Raw genomic sequence first — 26,592 nt, 5'->3', positions numbered from 1 at the left:
CAACATGAACACGGCTATTATATGATTTCATCTTGTTATCAACTGGTTTCTGCAGTATCCCAACCTACACATGATTCACTAAGTTTATAACCAAATAAATAACTCTTAAAATCATTATTATAGTAATTTTGTAAAAATATAATAACTATAAAATGTTTTAACTATCATAAACTTACAACAAAAGGAACAAAGGAATCAAGAAAATTAAAAATCTTCACTTGAAGTACCTGTAGACAAACAAAATGTTTGCAAATATTCAGATTGTATTTAGTTTCCATATATGTGTCTTGCAATTAGCCATTTTCCTAAGTTAGCTTCAATGTCTAGTCTATATATTGTAATATAGAATTCCTTGTTAGGTGTAGTCATCAATAAACATGGATATTCCTACCAAATATAGCAGTGTATCTTTATTGGAACCCTAGCCAAATCTAACATGGTATCCTAGAAGATCAAGGCAATAGTCAGCATAAATTTCTTCATTGCTATCACTGGAGGAAATGAGATGAAGAGATGTATGTTAAGTTGAAACTTCAGTGTCGGTCTAAGAAGGGTTAATGTTGGAAAATATGCCTCAAGAAAAAAAATTTAATCAATACATCCAAAACATATAGAATCAATAAAACCGGAAATAATTTTGGGGAATAAATTAGCTTTCTTACCTGGTAAGTCTGCGATAAGGAAACATAAACATGTTTGTGTGTAGTTTAATGGATATTTACACTCAAAGATCATTCCTTCGTTTTGTAGTGGTCAACTTAGCTATTGATCCAATGCACTAAACAGAAGCGGAAAAATCAAAAGTGGGCATAAAACGAGAAAGAAAGGGTGATTGGTGGTAGTCGGTTTACCTGACGATGGGTGGATGAAGGAGGTCATTATAGCAGCAACGCATGAGTGGTGGTTGTAGGAAAAAGGAAATGGTGTGTGGGTGTCCGTTGTGCCTGTGTGTACATATACTGAGACACAGATGGAGGAATAGAGAGAGGGCAAATGGTGTAGTGTATGCGTAGATTGTGTATGGTGGGCAAGCTACAACGATTTAGAAGTAGCTATGGCAGCTCATGTTTGCGGGGGTATACCGATGGTGACGAAAAATACACAGGGTGATGGAGTTGTAGCCTTAGGTAGGGTTTTGTGATGGTGAATGTTTGGATGGAGAAGGAGGTTCTGGGTATTCTTTCAGCTTCCGGTCAATTTCTAGGATAAAGAGAGAGGGTGAATCCTTAGGCTTTGAGGGAACATGGGCATATTTTAATTGTTGAAGTGAGGCACAGGGAGCGAACGGGATCGGTGGATAGTTATAAATCACAAGTTCACAACCCTAAAGAAATAAAAAAGGGGAAACATTCAAATTCTAGAAAAAATAAGGAAACAGCGGAGATTCCAATCCGATTTTGTGGGGAAGGTCGGATATATGGGAAGAGATAGAGGCGGGTTAAGCAGCGGAGAATGGTATGAGGAATCGGTCAAAATAATAGCTTCAAACTAATAAGAGATAAAATAGCTATTAGACTTTGACTATTTGACTTTTTTTTTACAAAATAAGATTTTAACGCATAAAAGGTTTGTATATATAGCAATAATGTTTGTACGACTTAAAATTAAGCGTTTGACTAAAGATGATTTATAAGGTATAATATTATATATATATATATATATATATATATATATATATATATATATATATATATAAATATCCCCTAATCTAATAAATAAATACAAATTGTACACGTAGCAATCAAATAGCCCCTCCCCAATCGAATTTTCCCATTCTTTTTCATAATGTGAATTTCCACTATTGCCCTTCATTGTACACGTCCATTCCTTAATTTATGCACGTCAATTTGACAATCTCCTACAACATTTAAAAAAATGGAAAGTAAATAATCATTATTTAATTTAAAACGAGAATGGTATCTTTCAAATATATCATGCTTATCAATTCCTTAAATAGCATAACTTACCTAATCAAATTATTTTAAATACATTATCACGGTTAGTTTCATTCACAGGAACACCAAATTTCAAAGCAAAAGAGAACGTAATATCAAATAGTGGAGTCGCCTTCTGTTATTCTTTTAGGTATACTATTAAAAGTTTTTGTTATAATTATTCAATGTATTCATCTTCATCTTCCTTCCACTGCTCTTGTAATCGATTTGTTTGTATATGTATCTGTTACCACGTGTATATGTACATCTTTCTGTTTGTATGTGATTGTATTTGTGACTGTTAGTGTATGTATATTCTGTGATTGTATTTCTGTTTGTATGCGGTGGAATATATTGTTGTTATTGATTTAAACAGTTTCTGCTATTATTATAACCCAATGAAAGTACTTTGCTATTATTCGTATTTCATGCCATTTTTTTATTTTTTTTATTTTTTCAGTTTTAAACCTCTGTTCAACATTAATGGGACGATTTCTTTAAAAAAATGATTTTATAGTCACTCTTTATGTGAATGGTTTAATCATTGTATATGTATCTATTACCGTGTGTATATGTACATTTATCCGTTTGTATGTGAATGTATTTGTGACTGTTAGTGTATGTGTATATTTGTATTATGTAATTGTGAAATGTATATGTATACATTTGTAATATCGATGGAATATATTGTTGTTATTGATTCAAACAGTTTATGTTATTATTGTAACCCAATGAAAGTATTTTGCTATTATTCGTATTTCATACCATTTTTTTATTTTTTCATTTTAAAGCTCCATTAAATAGAATGGGACGATTTCTTTAAAAAATTATTTTATAGTCACGCTTTATGTGAATGGTTTAAACATTGTATATGTATCTGTTACCATGTGTATATGTACATCTATTTTTTTGTATGTGAATGTATATGTAAGTGTTAGTGTGTCTATATATCAGCAAATGAAATACAAATAATAGATGTACATGATAGAATATAGATGTTCTTTGCTATTAAAGTACATCTAAATTCAATCATGTGCTTTCAATTATAATGAAACAGGCAAAATGGGTATTAATTTGAATATGTCTTCAATTGTCTACAATTAATACTAATTATTTAATTATAAAAAGAAGTTAATACTAGTTATTTCTGTTAAGATTTAAACAGTATCTGCAAAAATTTTATAATATATTGCTATTTTATCATTAAATGAAAGTACTTTGCTATTCAATCATGTGCTTTCAATTGAAATGGAAAGGGCAAAATTGGGATTAATTTCAATATGCTATCAATTGTATGCAAGAAATGAATATAGGTAACAAAGTATACCTAAAAGACATTGAACAGATTGTTGATGATTCACATCTCAAAGTACGGGTCTTAAAGATGTGGAATTTTTTAAAGAATAATATGGTTTTATCGATTGAAATGATAGTCATGGACGAGGAGGTTGGTTATATTTTTTTTAAACCTACTAAATATTACATATGTTTCAATCAATAAAAATATTTTTTTTATTTGATTTAACAGGGTACAAAATACCATTATCATGTTTTCAACCAAAATTTTTCCAAATTTGGTGATCTTTTAAAGGAAGGTCAAACTTATATCATTTTAAAACCCAACATGGCGGCTATGAGAAATGGTTTAGTGTTACCGGTCAGAAACAAACCATAACTTTGGATTGGAAAAGTATTCTAAACAAATGTGAGGATTTTTTAGGTCCGGTTAATGGTTTGTGTTTGTTGATTTTAATTAGATCATCGAACAAAATTGCCCAAGATACTCATTCTTTGGTTAGTTGTTTAATTTTATTCCATTCACTTTTATAACTTGTGTAATTTATTATACATGTTAGTATGTTAGTATTTAACTTAATCTTATTTATTATATTTTAATTAAACATGTGTAGATGTTATTGGGCAAATTTCCTTATTTCGTTCACTTGAAACATCAAATCCTAACCCATCCAAGCATTACATGAAGATGACTATTAGCAACTTACAATGAGATTATATTTATTTCAGATTATATTTATTTTATTTATTTATTATTTTTAATCATACTTTTTCGTACTTAAAAAATCCATTTTCCGTACTAACTAAATTGATTTTTTATTTAGGTCTGTACACTTGAAGGTCACTATATTTGGAAGTCAAGCACACCAAATGTCACAGTACTTGAAAACTAACCCCATGGTTACTTGTGTTGTTATAGTGATGCAGTTTGTCAAATTTAACATTTGTGATGGTTTGTAGTCACACTATATATATATATATATATATATATATATATATATATATATATATATATATATATATATATATATATATATATATATATATATATATATATATATATATATATATATATATATATTCAATCTACTTTTATTGACTAATCTGTTTTTACAGGAATTGGTCAAGCAAAAAGTCATTTTGATGTAACCAAAATGTTCATTAATTCTGACATTGTTGAAATTAACGAATTCAAGAAAGAGTTGGTTTATTTTGATTTATATTTAAAAAAATTTATATTATTTTTTTTATTTAAAACAATACAGTTTCTTATATTTAATTTTAAACATTACAGATTGAAAGCTGATAAAAATGGAGGTATGTCTGAAAAAAGCATAACTACACTCTCAAGCTACTCCTCTTCTTATATAGATTATTTTAAAGGGGATTTCACGTTTGTGAGATCAAAGAACCACTAAAGGTATATTTCATTATTTTATATCCATTAATTTTATTTAAAAATTGTATGTTTTTTTTTTAATTTTACATTTTATTTGATATAGGCAATGGAATTTCTATTTGTTGGTTCCATCGTCAATATAAAACAGAATCTACCTTGGTATTACGATGCGTGTTACAAATGTGGAAAAAAGATAAACACAGTGCCCAAACCCAATCTTTCCTATACTGCCCCTGACAAAATTTCAGAAAGTGTTGTTATTGAGTGTAAAGATGCAGTTTGCAATTATTCGAATTTTCATACTGTTACAAAGTATACACATATCTATTTATATTAATCATTTCAATCTTTCAACAAAATTACTATTAATCTAATATTTTTTTTGTTTAGGAATATAATTCCAATCAACTTACAAGATCATACTGGCACCATCGGATTTACTCTTTTTGATAGGGAAGCGAAAAGGTTGTTGGATATAAGTGCATACGAGTTGAAAAAAATACATGAAGCGGTATAATATTTTATTCATATTTTTGTATCGAATAACATTTTATTTGTTTAAATATATTGAACGATCTTCTTACAGGTTGGAGACAGTTTGTAACTATTTCCAAACAAAATGAACGTCTTGAAAAACCGCAAATTTGCGTTTCTTGTAGATATTACATCCTACAACGTCAACAACTATAATAATATCTACACCGTTGTCAAACTTACAGAAGATGTGTCCATTGTTTCCCAATTGGAAAGTAAACTAGAACTTATGGTACATAACGTTTTAATGTTCAACATTTATATTTGTTTTTTATTTACATACATAACGTTTTACGTATTTCCATTTTTTTTCTAGAGTACTCAATCAGTGTCCTTAAATGAAGTACCCCTGGAATCAGATGATGTTGTTCAGAATGTTCAAAAGGTATGTTATATTCTCATATTAACTTTTATTTATATTTAATTATTCCAATTGACAGCTTATTTTTTTTAATATAGGATGTGATATCACAAACGGATGAGAGTTTTACTCCCTCAACAGTTGATAAATCATCTGCAACCAGTCCAATGAAAATATCAAGTGATTTGAAGCGCAACCTCCATGACATTTATAACGTTGATTGTGGAGGTGATTTGAGTTCAACAAAATCTAAAAGAAAATCAATCGGAGAGGGAAATCCACTTTTAGTTCCAAAAGTGGAAAAGTGAGTTGTTTTTGGTTTTAACAAACAAATAAAATATTTTGATGTTGGTTTGGTTTTAAAAAATGTTTGGTTATTTGGTACAATGATTGTTGGAAATGTAGGTTGTTATTGGACGAATTTTAAGACGATGGTTCATTTTAATTTTATTCATTTTGGTTCATTTTTTATTATTCTTGGTTTTAATATAAATATTATTTTTATCTATTTGTTATATTTAATCAAAACATACATGTCACTCTCTCATTAACTTGGACACATGTCATTTTTTTGGTATTTTTGATTAAATGTTTTTTCCATTTGTCATTTTCTCAATTTTTTTGTATCATTTCTTAATTAACATATCATATTTACATCTCAATTAATAATTGCCTTAATTGAAAATAACCAATAAATTACAATATTAGTACTCATATAATATTTAATATGTTTCCTTTTAAATTTTAATTTTAAATTTTAAATTTCAAATCTAAAATTTCAAATTTAAATAAATTTTTGTTTCAACTTTCATATTTAGTTTTTTGTTTTATCAAACCCGTATAACATATGGGTTTCACACCTACTTTTTAATATATTTGTTATGATAGTTTTGACCATGTTAAGAAATAATAAAACTCGTTAAACTCATTTTTATTCCTCATGCTGTAATAATGAAGGTCAAGCAAAGAGTACAACTACAAGTAGAAACACCTTGTTTGAAAAATTCAACAGTAATTACCACCTATCCAATCCACTATCTTTTTTTCCCAATTCTCGAACAACTGGCCCATCAGAGAGTACATCTTCTAAAGCTCTTTTCACTTTCATCACCACAATCAACCATCAAGTTACACATAATCATATCCCTTTCTACTATTAAACCTCTAATAAGAACGAAATTGCATATCATAACTGCATAAGAACCAAACTTCTATTAAATCCCACTTGTATCTCCTCCTATACCAACCACTTTCTACATGCAAACATCAATGTTCAGGAGTACACTACCAAAAGTACCGTTGAGAAATCTACTTTTCTTTATCTATGAAATAAAAAAATGAGAAATAAATGATGGCCAAGACAAATACCATTTCGCATATATGATATCCTTTTTCCTACATTTTTCTCCTTTTAAGCAGATACCAAAATACCTCTCCCAACCTTTTCAAGCCAATCTAAAACTGCCTGTGGAAAACCACGAAAATCCATTGTCTTCTAATAAAAACACACACCCATATTAGAAAATAAAATCGACAAAACAACTTGAAAATACAAACTTTGAAAGAAAAAAAATCAAAACTGTCTCAAAACGAATAAGGATTGTTGAGAGGCTTTCAATTTATAATACCTTACTTGTTTCCAAACCAACATGAACACGGCTATTATATGATTTCATCTTGTTATCAACTAGTTTCTGTAGTACCCCAACCTGCACATGATTCACTAAGTTTATAACCAAATAAATAACTCTTAAAATCATTATTATAGTAATTTTTTAAAAATATAATAACTATAAAATGTTTTAACTATCATAAACTTACAATAAAAGCAACAAATGAATCAAGAAAATAAAAAATCTTCATTCGAAGTACCTATAGACAAAAAAAAAAATTGTTTGCATATATTCAGATTGTATTTACTTTCCATATATATATATATATATATATATATATATATATATATATATATATATATATATATATATATATATATATATATATATATATATATATATATATATATATATATATATATATATACCAGACGAATTCCCACGCGTTGCGCGGCGAAGATTAAAAATATATTCTTAAAATATTGAAAAATATATGTTTAAAATGGTTATGTTATTGACATTAACTTTGAGATAATAATCTCTATTATTTTGAACAATAATATTCATTGACATCAACCCACATTCCTCATTAATAGAATTAAATATAATTATCTATTTAGTATTATTTTTAACAATTATTATTATTGATTAATTATATTTTTACTTATGCGATCATTTTCTAATTTCAATAATGATGTTCATTGAAAATACAATTTATTTATAGCTAAATGTAATTTATAATTTGATGTTATTATCATTTAAAATTGTTATTCATTAGTTTTAAACCACTTATATTCTTAAAAGAATACTTTAATCAAGAAAATACAAAAAAGAATTTGTATATAACAAACTTACAAATTAAAAACTTCAACATAATAACATGGCTTGAAATATTGTTCAAAGCCCTCAAACCAACACAAAAAACTTTAAACTTGTTTTCTTTGTGAATTTTGTATGTGATTTGTATTTGTGTGTCTACTCAAAAAGATTGACCTTTTTATAGTAGAGTATCCATTAATTGTTTATTAAATATATTATATAAGTTATAAAACCTTTGAATTGTTAATCATTATTAAGAGACTTTTGAGTGGTATTCATTAAAATAGGAGGTTTCAAATGTATGAGGTGTTTGCAAAATTTTATGGGGGTTTCAAATGCATAAGGTTCAAGGAAAAATGCTAGCTTTATAAGTATGTATGATGTCTTGCAATTAGCCATTTTCCTACGTTAGCTTCAATGTCTAGTCTATATATTGTAATATATATAGAATTCCTTGTTAGGTGTAGTCATCAATAAACATGGATATTCCTACCAAATATAGCAGTGTATCTTTATTGGAACCCTAGCCAAACATAACATGGTATCCTAGAAGATCAAGGCAATAGTCAGCATAAATTTCTTCATTGCTATCACTGGAGGAAATGAGATGAAGAGATGTATGTTAAGTTGAAACTTCAGTGTCGGTCTAAGAAGGGTTAATGTTGGAAAATATGCCTGGAGAAAAAAAATGTAATCAATACATCCAAAAACATATAGAATCAATAAATCCGGAAATAATTTTAGGGAATAAATTAGCTTTCTTACCTTGTAAGTCTGCGATAAGGAAATATAAACATGTTTGTGTGTAGTTTAATGGATATTTACAGTCAAAGAGCATTCCTTCATTTTGTAGTGGTCAACTTAGCCATTGATCCAATGCACTAAACAGAAGCGGAAAAATCAAAAGTGGGCGTAAACAGAGAAAGAAAGGGTGATTGGTGGTAGTCGGTTTACCTGACGATGGGTGGATGAAGGCGGTCATTATAGCAGCAACGCATGAGTGGTGGTTGTAGGAAAAAGGAAATGGTGTGTGGGTGTCCGTTGTGCCTGTGTGTACATATAGTGAGACACAGATGGAGGAATGGAGAGAGGGCAAATGGTGAAGTGTATGCGTAGATTGTGTAAGGTGGGCAAGCTGCAACGATTTTGAAGTAGCTATGGCGGCTCATATTTGCGGGGGTATACCGACGGTGATGAAAAATAAACAGGGTGATGGAGTTGTAGCCTTATGTAGGGTTTTGTGATGGTGAATGTTTGGGTGGCGAAGGAGGTTGTAGGTATTCTTTCAGCTTCCAGTCAATTTCTAGGATAAAAGAGAGAGGGTGAATCCTTAGGCTGTTAGGGAACATGGGCATATTTTAATTGTTGAAGTGAGGAACATGGAGTGAACGGGATCGGTGGATAGTTATAAATAACAAGTTCACAACCCTAAAGAAATACAAAAGGGGAAACATTCAAATTCTGGAAAAAAAATAAGGAAACGACGGAGATTCCAGTCCGATTTTGGGGGGAATGTCGGATATATGGGAAGAGATAGAGGCGGGTTAAGCAGCGGAGAATGGTATGAGGAATCGGTCAAAATAATAGCTTCAAACTAATAAGAGATAAAATAGTTATTAGACTTTGACTATTTGACTTTTTTTTTACTAAATAAGATTTTAATGCATAAAAGGTTTGTATATATAGCAATAATGTTTGTACGACTTAAAATTAAGCGTTTGACTAAAGATGCTTTATAAGGTATAATATTATATATATATATATATATATATATATATATATATATATATATATATATATATATATATATCCCCTAATCTAATAAATAAGTACAAAGTGTACACGTGGCAATCAAATAGCCCCTCCCCAATTGAATTTTCCCACTCTTTTTCATAATGTGAATTTCCACTATTGCCCTTCATTGTACACGTCCATTCCTTAATTTATGCACGTCAATTTGACAATTTCCTACAACATTTAAAAAATGGAAAGTAAATAATCATTATTTAATTTAAAACGAGAATGATATCATTCAAATATATCAAGCTTATCAATTCCTTAAATAGCGTAACTTACCTAATCAAATTATTTTAAATACATTATCACAGTTAGTTTCATTCACAGGAACACCAAATTTCAAAGCAAAAGAGAACGTAATATCAAATAGTGGAGTCGCCTTCTGTTATTCTTTTTGGTATGCTATTAAAAGTTTTTGTTATAATTATTCAATGTATTCATCTTCATCTTCCTTCCATTGCTCTTGTAATCGATTTGTTTGTATATGTATCTGTTACCATGTGTATAGGTACATCTTTCTGTTTGTAGGTGATTGTATTTGTGACTGTTAGTGTATGTATATTATGTGATTGTATTTCTATTTGTATGCGATGGAATATATTGTTGTTATTGATTTAAACAGTTTCTGCTATTATTGTAACCCAATGAAAGTACTTTGCTATTATTCGTATTTCATACCATTTTTAATTTTTTTTTATTTTTTCAATTTTAAACCTCTGCTCAACATTATTGGGACGATTTCTTTAAAAAAATGATTTTATAGTCACTCTGTATGTGAATGGTTTAAACATTGTATATGTATTTGTTACCGTGTGTATATGTACATCTATATGTTTATATGTGAATGTATTTGTGACTGTTAGTGTATGCATATATTAGTATTATGTAATTGTGAAATGTATATGTATATATTTGTAATAGCGATGGAATATAATTTTGTTATTGACTTAAACAGTTTCTGCTATTATTGTAACCCAATGAAAGTACTTTGCTATTATGCGTATTTCATACCATTTTTTTTATTTTTTTATTTTTTTAGTTTTAAACCTCTGTTAAATAGAATGGGACGATTTCTTAAAAAAAATTATTTTATAGTCACTATTTATGTGAATGGTTTAAACATTGTATATGTATCTGTTACCATGTGTATATGTACATCTATTTGTTTGTATGTGAATGTATATGTAACTGTTAGTGTATCTATATATCAGCAAATGAAATACAAATAATAGATGTACATGAAAGAATATAGATGTACTTTGCTATTAAAGTACATTTATATTCAATCATGTGCTTTCAATTATAATGAAACAGGCAAAATGAGTATTAATTTGAATATGTTTTCAATCGTCTACAATTAATACTAATTATTTAATTATAAAAAAAGTTAATACTAATTATTTCTGTTAAGGGTTTAAATAGTATCTGCAAAAATTTTATAATATATTGCTATTTTATCATTAAATGAAAGTACTTTGCTATTCAATCATGTGCTTTCAATTGAAATGAAAAGGGCAAAATAGGTATTAATTTCAATATGTTATCAATTGTTTGCAGGAAATGAATATAGGTAATAAAGTATACCTAAAAGAAATTCAACAGATTGTTGATGATTCACATCTCAAAGTACGGGTCTTAAAGATGTGGAATTTTATAAAGAATAATATGGTTTTAGCGATTGAAATGATCGTCATGGGCGAGGAGGTTGGTTATATTTTTTAACCTACTAAATATTACATATGTTTCAATTAATAAAAATATTTTTTTTATTTTATTTAACAGGGTACAAAATACCATTCTCGTGTTTTCAACCAAAATTTTTCCAGATTTGGTGATCTTTTAAAGGAAGGTCAAACTTATATCATTTTAAAAATCAACATGGCGGCTGTGAGAAATGGTTTTAGTGTTACCGGTCAGAAAAAAACCATAACTTTGGATTGGAAAGGTATTCTAAAAAAATGTGAGGATTTTTTAGGTCCAGTTAATGGTTTTGTGTTTGTTGATTTTAATTCTATCATCGAACAAAATTGCCCAAGAGACTAATTATTTGGTTAGTTGTTTAATTTTATTCAATTCACTTTTATAACTTGTGTAATTTATTATACATGTTAGTATGTTAGTATTTAACTTAATCTTATTTATTATATTTTATTAAACTTGTGTAGATGTTATTGGACAAATTTCCTCATTTCGTCCACTTGAAACATCCAATCCTAACCCATCCAAGCATTACATGAAGATGACTATTAGCAACTTACAGTGAGATTATATTTATTTCATTTATTTATTATTTTTAATCATATATTTTCGTACTAAAAAAATTCATTTTCCGTACTAACTAAATTCATTTTTTATTTAGGTATGTACACTTGAAGGTCACTATATTTGGAAGTCAAGCACACCAAATGTCACAATACTTGAAAACAAACCCCACGGTTACTTGTGTTGTTATAGTGATGCAGTTTGTCAAACTTAACATTTGTGATGGTTTGTAGTGACACTATATATATTTATTTATTTTTTTTAATCTACTGTTATTGACTAATCTGTTTTTACAGGAATTGGTCAAGCAAAAAGTCATTTTGATGTAACCAAAATGTTCATTAATTCTGACATTGTTGAAATTAACGAGTTCAAGAAAGAGTTCGATTATTTTGATTTATATTTAAACATTTTTATATTGTTTTTTTTATTTAAAACAATACAGTTTCTTATATTTAATAAAATAATTTTAAACATTACAGTTGAAAGCTGATAATAATGGAGGTATGTCTAAAAAAAGCATAACTACACTCCCAAGCTACTCTTCTTCTTATATAGACGATTTTAAAGGGGATTTCACGTTTGTGAAATCACAGAACCACTAAAGGTATATTTCATTATTTTATATCCATTAATTTTATTTAAAAATTGTATGTTGTTTTTTTAGTTTTACATTTTATTTGATATAGGCAATGAAATTTCAATTTGTTGGTTCCATCGTCAATATAAGACAGAATCTACCTTGGTATTACGATGCGTGTTACAAATGTGGAAAAAAGATAAACACAGTGCCCAAACTCAATCTTTCCTATACTGCCCCCGACAAAATTTCAGAAAGTGTTGTTATTGAGTGTAAAGATGCAGTTTGCAACGATTCGAATTTTCATACTGTTACAAAGTATACACATATCTATTTATATTAATCATTTCAATCTTTCAACAAAATTACTATTAATCTAATATTTTTTTTGTTTAGGTATATAATTCAAATCAACTTACAAGATCATACTGGCACCATCGGATTTACTCTTTTTGATACGGAAGCGAAAAGGTTGTTGGATATAAGTGCATACGAGTTGAAAAAAAATACATGAAGCGGTATAATATTTTATTCATATTTTTGTATCGAATAACATTTTATTTGTTTAAATATATTGAACGATCTTCTTACAGGTTGGAGACAGTTTGTAACTATTTCCAAACGAAATGAACGTCTTGAAAAACCGCAAATTTGCGTTTCTTGTAGATATTACATCCTACAACATCAACAACTATAATAATATCTACAACGTTGTCAAACTTACAGAAGATGTGTCCATTGTTTCTCAATTGGAAAGTAAACTAGAACTTATGATACATAACGTTTTAATGTTCAACATTTATATTTGTTTTTTATTTACAGACATAACGTTTTACATATTTCCATTTTTTTTCTAGAGTACTCAATCAGTGTCATTAAATGAAGTACCCCTGGAATCAGATGATGTTGTTCAGAATGTTCAAAAGGTATGTTATATTCTCATATTAACTTTTATTTATATATAATTATTCCAATTGACAACTTATGTTTTTTTAATTTAGGATGTTATATCACAAACGGATGAGAGTTTTACTCTCTCAATAGTTGATAAATCATCTGCAACCAGTCCAATGAAAATATCAAGTGATTTGAAGCGCAACCTCCATGACATTTATGACGTTGATTGTGGAGGTGATTTGAGTTCAACAAAATCTAAAAGAAAATCAATCGGAGAGGGAAATCCACTTTTAGTTCCAAAAGTGGAAAAATGAGTTGTTTTTGGTTTTAACAAACAAATAAAATATTTTGATATTGGTTTGGTATTAAAAAATGTTTGGTTATTTGGTACAATGATTGTTGGAAATGTAGATTGTTATTGGACGAATTTTAAGACGATGGTTCATTTTAATTTTATTCATTTTGGTTCATTTTTTATTATTTTTGGTTTTAATATAAACATTATTTTTATCTATTTGTTATATTTAATCAAAACATACATTATCTTCTTTTATCTTGACAATCAGGTCTTCAAATTCATATTAGTTCTGTTTATGATGTTATTTCATGTTAATATGTTTACTATGTAAATTTAATGTCATTTAATTATATTTTAATTTATATTGAAAGTCTTATAAAATTTACATATCGTAATTTTTAATACAAATATATTGCTTTTATATTATATAACTTTCTGTTTAATTACATCAAACAATTTCACTTTTGTATTTCTTTCACTGTTTTTGTTTTTTATTTTAAATATGATATGATTTAAATTTTAATAATTCAAAATATGTTTTTACTGATTATATATACTTTTTATTTTATGAAAGTTCAAACTTTGTACTTGCTGCCCCTTCGTTATCTTTACATAGTTAACTGAACATTTACTTTAGGTAAACTGGTAGCCAGAACTGGATCAATAAGAAGCATGTGTCTTTCAGAAATATAATTTGGAAGCTTTTCATAGATAAGTTGAATGCGTTATCAAAGTAATTTTTTTTTTTTTTTTATTTATGCTGGTGCAAAATGTTCCACATCACATATGATACTAGAGGAATGAATGATATTTACCTGCTTCACTTGTCACCATCACTATGTATCTGGATTTTTCAATTTTTATACCTTACGAACATGCACGCAATTCATTCTCCATACTCTCGTCACTGTAAACCAAACAAATAATAGAAATTAAAAGCTTATGTAAGATTCCATTCCTTTCCTACATGATTTTTTTTTTGATAAATCATATTACTCACCTTCGAACAATAGAGACACCACATAGATTTTACAAAAGTCAACTCCAATATATACTGATCATGCAACAAATGTAAACATGGGCATTCGTGAGAATATACATACTTTAATTTCCAGTAATTTAAATAACTAGATTATGATCCGCTTAAAACGTGGAAAACATATAAAAATATACATATAAAGGTATAAAAAAGCTGGCACTATAAAAAAAAATAAAGTAACAAAAACAGATTTAGTATTATTGGTAACATTGAAATGTCTGAAAAAAAAACAATGAAACACTTGAATATCTATAATCGTTGAAAGATCTCTTTGTAGACATAACTTTTTGTTTTATTAGTTGGACGACACTCGTCATATATGAGTGCTTTCAGTCATTATTCACTTGTGACACGAGAAACAAAAAACATATAACTGACAATGAGTGAAGACGGGCCTACGCAATTATAATCCAACATTTGATAATTATTGTCATTGACTTTTGTTAATGGCCATAACAAAATAAACAACTATGGGGAATTGCCTCCGCTAAAAACGGAATGAGATTCTTTTATTAGACGGAGTTAACTTCATGCAAGGTATATAAGTAGTCTCGTTGAAGAATCTAGCATATATGATTCAGGCTTCAATGACGTGTCTTCCAATCCTAACAATATGTAACCTTGTACCATTGCACAGTCCTTTGGTTTGTTCGATATTACGAAGTAACATGACTGGAACACCTATTTTTAGTGTAAGTTTATGGTTGGAAATTCTAGACGCCTTAAAACCATTCAACACAACTGAAGAGTAGATTGATTCCTCAAAAAAATCTGGTAACTCTATCTCACATAAAGAGTATGAACTCATATATGTTTTCCCTTCATCTTTCATCAATCCTAAAATGTAGTCATTGGTAGCATCGAATTCTTCTTTGTAGGTACCAAAATAGCTTTATCTTGAAAATATGATGGATCATCAAGATGGTTTTCAAATGATGGATAAATGGCGGATACAATTGAATGAATATGGTCACTTGTAGAGCGAACAACAACGTCTTCTGGAAATTCAACTTCAACTTCACCATCATTAGGGCCACCAGTATTACCTTCACTAGTTTTAAGAATCAACTCATCAAATGCTTTTGTCTCATCCAAATCATTAGTTAGACAACCAAACTAAAGCCTCATGTTTACGATTAAACGTAAAACTGTACATTCACGCCATAATTCAACAGGGGAAGCTAAACAATTTATGATATACCTAAATAATCAAATGCATATCAACTCGATAACATTAATTGAAAATGTTCAAGGTTTAACGTTGGAAGTTTGATGTACAATTTAGGAATTGATTTTAGATTTATTACAGTTTAAAGTTCATTGTCTGTTTTGGATTATTACTCAAATTACATTGTTAATCTCAATGGGGGTCACTAATATGGTTGATGGTCTGATCTTGGTCGATGTGATGTGTTCTTCTCAATCATGAAATCAATGTGGATAGTCCGCAGACCATGTGCTGAGTAACACCTAAGTGAAGCATTTTAACACATTTAGAACAACATAAATCCATTAACTTGCATGAGATAGTTGGGTGGGGCCAATCAACTATTACAGGAAGACCTTATTACAGTAACTTAAGAACATTAGGTTATGAATATGCAACATTGTTTTGTATATTGATCACATTCTTTCTGGTAAAAAAAATCCTTCAAATGTTTCCTGGTAATGATCATTAGAAAGTACAAAACATGTCAAATAACATTTTAGATTTATTACATCTCGAAGTTATTTTATATGCTATTTTGAAAGAATCTAAATGGTGTGTAAGCTACTAAAATGAATAAAGATTTTGAATAAATTTGGTTAGTCAAAACTGGGTTTTTCTTTTTCTTGTTCGGGTTGTCATATCGGGATTTTATCCTTTTCCAAAAAGATTTCTCCACATATGTTCATCAAGGTAGGCATTCAAGGAATCTACTTGCAGTTAAAGAATTCCAAAAAAAGTTATTTTTTAAAAGTACGATGCTATTAATGAATTTTTTTTGCAAAGTTCAACGCTATTAATGAAATTCGCTTCCAAAACATTGTCCTACAAATGAGCTTCAATGTTGGAAAACATGAAACGTTTCAAAATCATCTAAAATATTCCAAAATAATATTTTTCTTAAAGTACAATGCCGTTAAAAAACTTTTTTTTTTTTTTGCAAATTTCAATACTAAAAACAAATTTTCCCTAGAAAATTGTCATATTAATGGCCTACTAATTAACATTTAGATTTATATATTACATAAATGGTTCACTTGTGAACAAAAATACATAAATGGTCCATATTTGAAATGTTTTTTTACATAAGTGGTCTATATGCGAAAGAAAATGAAAATGTACTTTCCATTAACAAAATGTTTTCAAAAAAATCCTATTAATGAGCTCTAATGTACATAAAAATAAAACTTTTCTAGATTAGCCAAAAAGAATCCGAAAAAGTTCTTTTTTGAAACTACGATGCTTTTAATGAATTTTTTTGCAAAGTTTAATGCTATTAATGAATATTTTTTTTTCCAGAAGACAATCCTTTAAATTATCTTCAATATACAAAAAATGTAATTTTCCATATCAACTAAAAATAATTCAAAAAAAATCATTTTTTTAAGAGTACGATGCTATATATGAACTTTTTTTTTCAAAGTTCAATACTAAAAGCAATTTTTTCCAGAAAAGGTCTTAATATAAGGTTAAAAGAGCATATTGTAAAATAATTATCGATCTATATGAGCAAGAATTAAACATTTCCATCAATACCCAAAAAGGCATATAAATCATGTCTCATTTTGTAATTAATTCCAACGCCTCACAATGTGGAATCCTCTCAGTGGTAGCATTCCAGAACTCAAACCACAATGGATAATCAATATGAAGAGAAGTTGCAATAAAAAATAATAATTGTCACCATCTTATACAAATATTATAGATTATTGGGGTGTTAGATAGCGTAATAACTTGCCAACAAAAAAAAATACCAACACCTTGTAGACATCACCTGTACAATATTTAATAAATATACAAAAAAACATTATATAAAATAAACTATGGTTATGATATCTCTTCTAGGGTACATATGATTATGGAAATTAATGACAACAAAAATCTTCAATATTTAAGTGGCTCTAAATACAACTACCCTCCAGTTTTAGGGCCCTTGACTTCACCCCACTCCCAAGCAGAAACGGTCCCTCAAATACTTTAAAAAAACCTGAAAGATTAAAATATACACACAAAAAGATGAAAATGGTAAAATGAACTTTCAAATATAAGATCAATATTTTATAGACAATACTACAAACAAGCTAGAAACATGCAAATAGAGACGAAAGAACATCATAATTAGATTAACACCATACAATCATTTAGTCTTATCTTTCTTCTTCCCTTATAGGAGTTTATAAAACATTTTCTATTGTATGATGGATTTCTGAATTACTTTTTTGAGATATGTGAGGTTGCAAAGAATGGAACAACAAAGAAATGGAATGGATAGGTAATCGTAAAAGCAAGATAATAGAATAAGTAATTCCATTCCAGAAACATATTTGTGGGGCATGGAATGGAACAATGAAAATTTCATACGATTTTTATGTTATATATTGCAATTTAAATTATAAAGATAATCCTTCACATATCTTTGTTTAGTTATTATTATGTAATTAAGAATGGTTTATATTGCAACTTTTATACTAATATCTTCTCTTATTGCTGAGAAAACCTTGATACTCACAATGTTACCAAACCTATTTTCAAGAGTGTAGGGTGTACCCATTCATCATGGAGAAAGTAAACTCAATAAGAAGATTCAAACCAGTTAAATGAAAGAATAAGGTTGTGCAAGGTTCTTACTATGCTTCTCGGCATGCCCAGACAACACAAGTTAACCAAAAAAAACTTGCTAATTAACCAAAATTAATCAATCCCAAACATTTTCGAATAAGATTTATCGATGTAATCTGTTTACATGGTATACTAAAACTTTGTCTTTTCTTTGCTATTGAGTCTAAAAGATGTTTTTTTTATAATATTAAAAAAGGATAAGTAATAACTTATTTCTGAGAGCCCACTTTGTATTTTTAAAGATGTTTTTTACAATAAATCAAAACACATATCACTACTAGGTTTTGCTGAGTTGTAGAATATGTGGATCACTCAATGGTATAAGGGTTTAAATTTCATCTCCAAATCCAGGAAGGGATCGAATGGGTAAAGCATTATAGATATTGACTCGAGTATATCTTCCATTCACGACCTGGTAAGCCACAAAAAATCATTGACTAAATGAATATACAAAAATGTAAAAATAAAAAAGAAAATCGACATTTACAAATTCACTACCTAGTGGACATATCTTCCAAATTGAAACAATGGATGAGAGGTAGCGGTGCTGCTGTGTCCATCATTTTGCTCTCCAGATATCTATAACTTAAAAAATCAAAATCAACAATACAGATCATAAGAACAAAAATCGAAGCAAATTCAGAAAATGTAACTATTTGGGATTTAAACTTAAATCGAAAGGTTTTATAGATTGGAAGTTCATAGTTGAAACAGAATAAAAGAAACATAATCTAAAACGTACCCAAAATCAATCTAAACAACGACCAAATTAAATTAGAATCCAAAGAAATTTATCTCTATATCATTCCTCATTCTTTAATGATGATCGAACACAAGACTAGTCTACACAGATCGAAGCCGACATATATTCTATTTCTTCTTTCCCCATTTTCTTCCTCTCTACAAAACTTAGGTTAGATAAATTATGTAAAGAAAAAAGGGAGAAAGGGTAGGGGTACTGGTAATGAGGGATGGGACGGGACATTTTTTCATTTTATTTTTGGTGAGATTTAATTGCCATTAATAGAATTCCTAATTTAATTCATTTTATTTTTGGTGAGATTTAACTGTTATTAATAGAATTCCTAATTTAATTCATTTTATTTTTGGTGAGATTTAATTGTGATTAATAGACATCTTAATTTAAAACGTAATATATGTTTTATAAAATTTGTGGACAAAAATAAAAGGGTTGACAAAGATGATGTCAGCAAATAATCCAATGGTGGAAAATATAGGATTGAAATGCAATCAATGACCCTGATTTCTTCAAGTTAGAATTAAAGGTTTTCTTTTAATAATATTTAGAAATTTCAGGAATAAAAACATTCCAAACCACCATGATACATGTTGGAGAGATTACTTGCATCTAACTGAACTGTAAATGATACTCAATATAACTTATATTTTTTAAAATGAATATATTTTTTTTCCAAATTTTTTATTTGTTATTACAATTTCCAATTATTAATATTGTTTTTCTTAAGCATGACGATCTTTAATTTTGAAAATTGTTGTAGATTAAAACCTGGACAGTAACATTTTTTTATTTTTTTATTAATTATAAAATTTAATTAACTAATAAATCTGACATTTAGGCAAAAAAAAAAGGATACCATTACCTCCATTAAAGTCGCAACCGAGTAAAATCACGAACGTGATATGTTTTCCAATTTAAACTCATTCTCTACATTTAAAAACCGATAAATAGGGGATATTCTACACTTGATTTGTAAGTCAAAGATATCAATACCACAAATACTCTTTTAATTTCGTCTTATTAAATGCAAATCCTATATTTAATTTGAATTGATTTGTAATATACTAAATCCCATAAAATCAGTAACACAAAAATATCCAATACAATTTCAATAATAATAAATTCATAAAATCCGGGATTATATTGCAAAGATATTAAAAGAATAATTTTATATCTATAAATATACCTCTATACGTGAAATCCATCTTTTTGAAATTCCATATTCGTCTTCTTCGTGTTTCAATTGCATCTACGAAACTTCTTTCGGCTTTGTTACCTCAATCTACTTCATAAACTTTCTATTCATTTCACACATCAACTGCTTTTGAATCGTGCACCCTCTTAATTCCTGCAACAATTCCATATTCACATATCAGGTTAGTGTTTTGAAACTAAATTTTACTTTTTTTTTCATGAGTTTGTGTATGTATTATCTTTTACTACAAATGATTTATAGTAATTTTGTTGAAAGTATTCACATATCAGGTTAGTGTTTTGAAACTAATTTTTTGTTTTTTTTCAATGAGTTTGTGTCTGTATTTTCTTTTACTACAAATGATTTATATCTCAAAATATTTTTGCATAAAACTATATACCCATCATAACATCCTACTATCAAAATCTACCCATGATGTCGTCATAGTTATGAAAATCTACTTTTAATATCAATGAACTTTACAAAATCATACAATTTTGTTTAAAATAAAGTTTTCTTTTACTAAACTACAAAACTTATTACCAACAAGTACCATTCATGTCATGTTTTTTCTACGACAGGGACCGATTTTGTAACTTTTATAAGAACAAACACCATTTTTCTAATAAAATATGCCACAATGACTTTTATGTAACATTTTATTAAAGATTGTTCTTTTTTCAAGATTTTCCTGACAAATAGTATAATTTTTTTGTATTACTTATGTTTCAAACTATTATACTTTCAAAATCTACCCATATTATCATCCTACCTTTTCAAAGTGTACATTCAATGGCTCTCACTTAAGATTTTTTATAAATATACAAGTTACCATTTTAATAATAAAAGGGTATTTCGGTACTTCTAACAAAAGAGGAATTCAATTATGTTAGTCAAAATTTTGGAATTGAATTTCATAGGTTTTAAAATGGAATGTTGAAATCCATTAGTCAAATGATTTTGTGGATCCTTTGCAACAAACACCGGAATGGAATTAAATTCCAATTCTGGCCAAATAAGATCAAATCCAGCAAACAGAAAACCCCCCTCTCCCTTTACATTTGTCAAATTTAACTTTTTAAATTATATTTTATAAAGCATATTGAACTGATTTTAAAGGGTATCTGGGTACTTTTTGACAGACAAATCAATTATTAATATTTAAGTGGCCATTTTAAAAATAAAAGAATATTTGAGTATTTTTTTAACAATGAGGAAATGCTTGGAATTATATTACTTGGGTTGCTATTTAAATGTTGAAATCTGTTAGTCAAAGGATTTTGTGGATTCTAATTCCATGCTTATTTGCAACTAAATGCCTGAATGGAATTGAACTCCAATTCCAACCAAACTAAACAAAACCATCGATCATAAAACTTCTTCATGCTTGAAATTTTTAAAATTGAACTTTTTTAATGTGTTGAAAAGATATGTTATGAAACATGTCGAACTCTTTCCCTTTAAAACATGATAAGTGTGGTTTTTAAGAAACATGTGAATATGCACTTTAGTGTGTGTTTGAACCCCACATTGTACCCAACGTTTAAGTGAAAAATACAAGTGACACATTTACAAGTTCACAATTTATCAATTTAAGCGGTTAACTATTTTGTGTACTTATCAAACCCTTATATTTCTTTCGCTATTTAAAAAAAATATAACACATTTTACGACTTTGATATAGAACAAAATACTAAAATACAATGTGCTTTCACCATCTAAAAAAACAGATAATAAGTTTATTGTCAAAAGATTATTACTTGTTGTGGAAAATCTCCAATTTCCATCTTATAATTAATCAATACTCTTGTTGCACGGTGCAATGGTGTTGGATCTTTCTTGTCCTGAGAAAAATTTGGAACTTGAATAATTTCTTTAGAACATGTAAGTTTAATGAATAAGAATTAATATATAAATAATTCCCAAATAAATTTCTTTATATGTAAAGTGTTAGAAAAATTAACCAGAAATCAAGTAATTAGTAAATTACCACTTTGCCATAGCTACCAGCTCCAATTTTGTTCCCATTTTCATCCTAAAAGTAACAAAAAATATAATAAACTTTTGGTAAAAAATGAAAAGAAACTCAAATTGAAAATCAAGATTACCTCCGATCAAATAACTTTGTGGGTTTCCTTAACAGGAAGCTCCCTGCAAATTAATCTGTTTTCTGTCCCGTAAATAAGAATCTATTGATAGGTTTTAGCAGGGTTTGTAAGCTCTTCATGATCTCCTTTTTGAGTATTTGTCATGTTGTTGGTATATGAGTGATGATCTTCTTCTTCTTCCACCTCTTCATTTAATAACACTAGTAGAACAAGATTTCCCCCCTGTACCCTTGGCCTCTGATTCTTGTGTTTTTTGCATATGAAAACCCTAAACAACCACAACAGCCAATTTATGTTACAATTGCAGCTGATTATCCCTGAATGAACATGAGTAGTTGATGTTGTTAAATACTCTGTGAATTCAAATAGTCTAGAGAAAACGTTTATCAGCTTATGTAGAATAAAAATTGAGCAAAAACAAGTCAACTTAAGCAAGCAATACCTCCGGAATAAAATAAACCCCTTTATTCCAACACAAGAGAATGAAGGAATAAATAATTTAGCATTCACTTTTTAAAACAGGACATCTGTCAAACATAATACACACTTGCAGAATAATATCAGTACAAAAATTAAAAAAAAAATATACATGATGTGAGAAAGAAGAACAGATGCGTATGAGAACGGATATTTTAGGGTTTACGTTAGAATCGATTGAAATTGAGAAAATGTAGTAATACTATAACCGTTTAATCATAAAATTATTATGTATCCAATAAACAAATTGTATGCCGAAAATTGTAATCTCATTCAATAAACACGAAGGTAGATTCTAGGACAGCAAAAAATGGAAACAGTAAGCGAGAGAGGGAGTCCGAGCTAGGGTTACGAGGAGAGTCAGTTAGATATTGGGAAGCGAGAAAAATAGATGGTAACACACTCGGACTGCAAAAAAATACATAACACTATCGCACATATTTCTCTGGTTGATCGATATGTATACAAATGGTTGTTTGGCGGTGGTTGCTTGAAATGTGATTAATCAGTGAATCGCAAAAGCCATCACTTACCAGCAGGTAGTGTTTACCTCTGAAATGTGATTCATTCCTCTTCGATTTTTGTGTTGGTGCTGAAATCATGTTTAGGGTGAGTGTTCATTCTCCTCTTCGTATCCAGTAACTTCGATTCCCCTCCAGGTTATAAGGCCAAAATATGTTTCGCATTTCATATGGTGTATTATTCATTAAAGTAATTAATTATAAATTATTAAGTTTAATATTTTTAATTATATTCACAATTACACAATATAAACAAATATCAAATATTGATTTTACATTATTTATAAATGTAAATTTTTTTCAATTGACTTATTTTTTATAAAAAAAAATAATACATTAATAAATTAATTCTTATTTTATATGTACATTCTAAAAAAACATTTAAACAAATTATATAATTTTATTGTAGTTTTTTTTTGCTAATCCTTAACAAAAATACTTAAAAATGACTACAAATTGACATTCTACCCATTTGTTCGCTAGATAAATATTATATGAACTACTTAATTGTTATCTGTTAAGCACATTAATTTATAAACTAACTTCATTTATCTGTTAAGGTTGCACACATACAATGCATTCACTTTGTTCTAAAAAGACTAGAAAATTAAATAGTTTCTACTTAGATAAAATTTATTTTAATAACATACACATGTATTAACATAAAAAAAATAGATAAATTGTCAAGTTCTTCATCCGCTGCAAATCAATATTCTTCGAAATTGGTAAACGATGCTTACAAAGGTACGTTTATTTCTTCAATATTATTAAATAAACATATTATTTACCTAATTATACATTTTATATGTTGTCCTATTATCTCTTATGCAGAAAACAATAATAACATGTATCACTTGCAAGCCAGAGAGAAAAGAAGACAAAGAAAATTATATTTGGAAAATAAATGATTGAAGAAAATGAATACAAGATCCAATGTTCCAAGTACATCAATACCGCATCTCTTAAAAAACATGGATAACTGTAAAATACTTATGTTCAAGAGATATCTTACGCTTATTTTACATTTATATACAATAAATGATTTCTCATATTTTTTTATTAGCCTGCAATATTATATGATTTCAGGTTATTACTTTGTTTTATACATATGTCTACAATTTTCATAAGTTTTTCTTACTTGCAGATCAATCAACCAACATTGTTGGTCAAACAGAAAGTGTCAATTCATTTAATTCACCTGGAATCCAAAATACAATCGTACAATACTCTCATTCCTTTACAAACGTTAGAACTCCGTTATCTAACATTACAAATGTTAGAAATCCGTTATCTAAAATTACAAATGGTAATAATTTATTGTTTTTAAAATATACTATTATCCATTTTCTATATAATCCGGATATATATACTTATTTTATTTATTTTGTTCAGATAATATCAGTCATAACTATGACACTTCCAAGTTACCAAACAAAAGACAGTACTATGTACTTTCAAATGATATGACATAGAAAAATGCATCTACAATAATTGGTTCTTCATCATCAATCAATTTAAATCCAGGATGTCATAAATTAAAAAGGAAGTCGAAACATTTATCCCCTATCCCGTTGATTGATTTGAGAGAAGATGTAGAAAATATACATCAAGTCATAAATGAAAACCTAATAGTTGGTATCTCAAAAGGAAATCAAAAAATAATATCCATTTTCATTTTTTTTACATTTCAAATACTGTGTCGTATATACTTATAAATTCACTTATATTTTTTGTACGCCTTTTATTTTACAGAATATGATCAAAATGTTGTATGTCAAACATGTAATGAAAAGTTATGGAGAAATGAATCCATTAAAGGTAAAGAAAAAGGGAACACGTATTATTCATTATGTTGTGGTTACGGCAAAGTTCAACTTCCAAATTTAAAGAAAGCACCCCCAAGTTATGAAAGAATGTTTCGAAATATGGATTCTAAAAGCAAACACTTCATGAAAAACATTCGACGTTACAATTAAATGTTTTCTTTTACGTTGATGGGTGGTAAAATTGATTCTTCAATCAATAGAGGAAACACTCCATACATTTTCAGACCGGGTGGTCAAAATTATCATAGTATTGGAAGCCTTTTACCAGCAAAAGGATCGGAACCAAAATTCTCTCAGTTATACATTTATGATACTGAAAACGAAATTTCAAATAGACAAAGTTGCTTTGGGTATGTTTTCAAACTTCTTATTCATAATAATAATAATAATAATAATAATAATAATAATAATAATAATAATAATAATAATTATTATTATTATTATTATATATATATATATATATATATATATATATATATATATATATATATATATATTACTAATATTATGTATAAATTCAATTATTTTAGTGGGGAAAAGAATCAATCAACATCATTTGATAGTGATATTATTGAAGATATTAAGGTGATGTTGGATTCAAATAATGTGTTAGTTAGATCTTATAGGATGGTAAGAGATACTTTTCAGAAAAATCCTCAAGTTGATATGAAATTACGACTTATCGGGAGAAGGGAGCGAGATGGAAGAACACCTACAGACTGCTTCTAAGGTTGCCGTTTTAATTGTTGGTGACATTTGTGATTCAATTGAAAAGAGGGATATTGTTGTTCAAACAAAAACTGGATTTCTACAGCGTATCAATGAATTGCATCCTTCATACATTCCTCTTCAATATCCACTGCTATTTCCATATGGGGATGATGGTTACAGTGTTGACATTCTTCATAGAGGTGTGTCATTTACGACCAACAGCAAGCGGGCGAAATGTACAATGAGAGAATATTTCGCTTTTAGAATTCAAGATAGAGATCATTCGTTCTCGCTCATTCTTAATTCAAAAAGGTTGTTTCAATAGTTTCTGGTAGATAC

The 26,592-nt window shown here is 28.2% G+C and overlaps 1 protein-coding gene and 1 long non-coding RNA gene across 3 annotated transcripts; one reads left to right on the top strand and one right to left on the bottom strand.

Moving 5' to 3' along the window:
* Window positions 1-18,883: 18,883 nt before the first annotated feature.
* Window positions 18,884-23,093, bottom strand: LOC145109555 (uncharacterized). 2 transcript variants are annotated; one of them, XR_013709074.1, is made up of 5 exons: window positions 22,719-23,093; window positions 22,371-22,645; window positions 20,602-20,763; window positions 19,154-19,240; window positions 18,884-19,067 (listed from the first exon to the last, which is right to left on the bottom strand). It is a non-coding gene; the product is annotated as an uncharacterized LOC145109555 (long non-coding RNA). The 2 variants fall into 2 exon arrangements; XR_013709081.1 differs by having other exon boundaries at window positions 19,154-19,234.
* A 3,149-nt stretch (window positions 23,094-26,242) lies between these two features.
* On the top strand, window positions 26,243-26,578 carry LOC145130405 (uncharacterized). The gene has a single exon (XM_079065212.1). It carries the CDS (start codon window positions 26,243-26,245, stop codon window positions 26,576-26,578), a length of 336 nt encoding a protein of 111 aa, XP_078921338.1.
* Window positions 26,579-26,592: the final 14 nt, after the last annotated feature.

Source organism: Lactuca virosa, chromosome 1 (assembly GCF_052849685.1).
Source record: "Lactuca virosa cultivar CGN04683 chromosome 1, Lactuca_virosa_CGN04683_v6, whole genome shotgun sequence".
In the NCBI taxonomy this organism is placed as follows: domain Eukaryota; kingdom Viridiplantae; phylum Streptophyta; class Magnoliopsida; order Asterales; family Asteraceae; genus Lactuca; species Lactuca virosa.
The sequence above is the reverse complement of the archived record's forward strand: the minus strand, read 5'-3'. Positions and strand labels throughout refer to the sequence as shown.

Excerpts from the sequence above, each read along its gene's own strand:
- LOC145130405 (XM_079065212.1), top strand. The coding sequence starts at position 26,243 with ATGGAAGAACACCTACAGACTGCTTCTAAGGTTGCCGTTTTAATTGTT.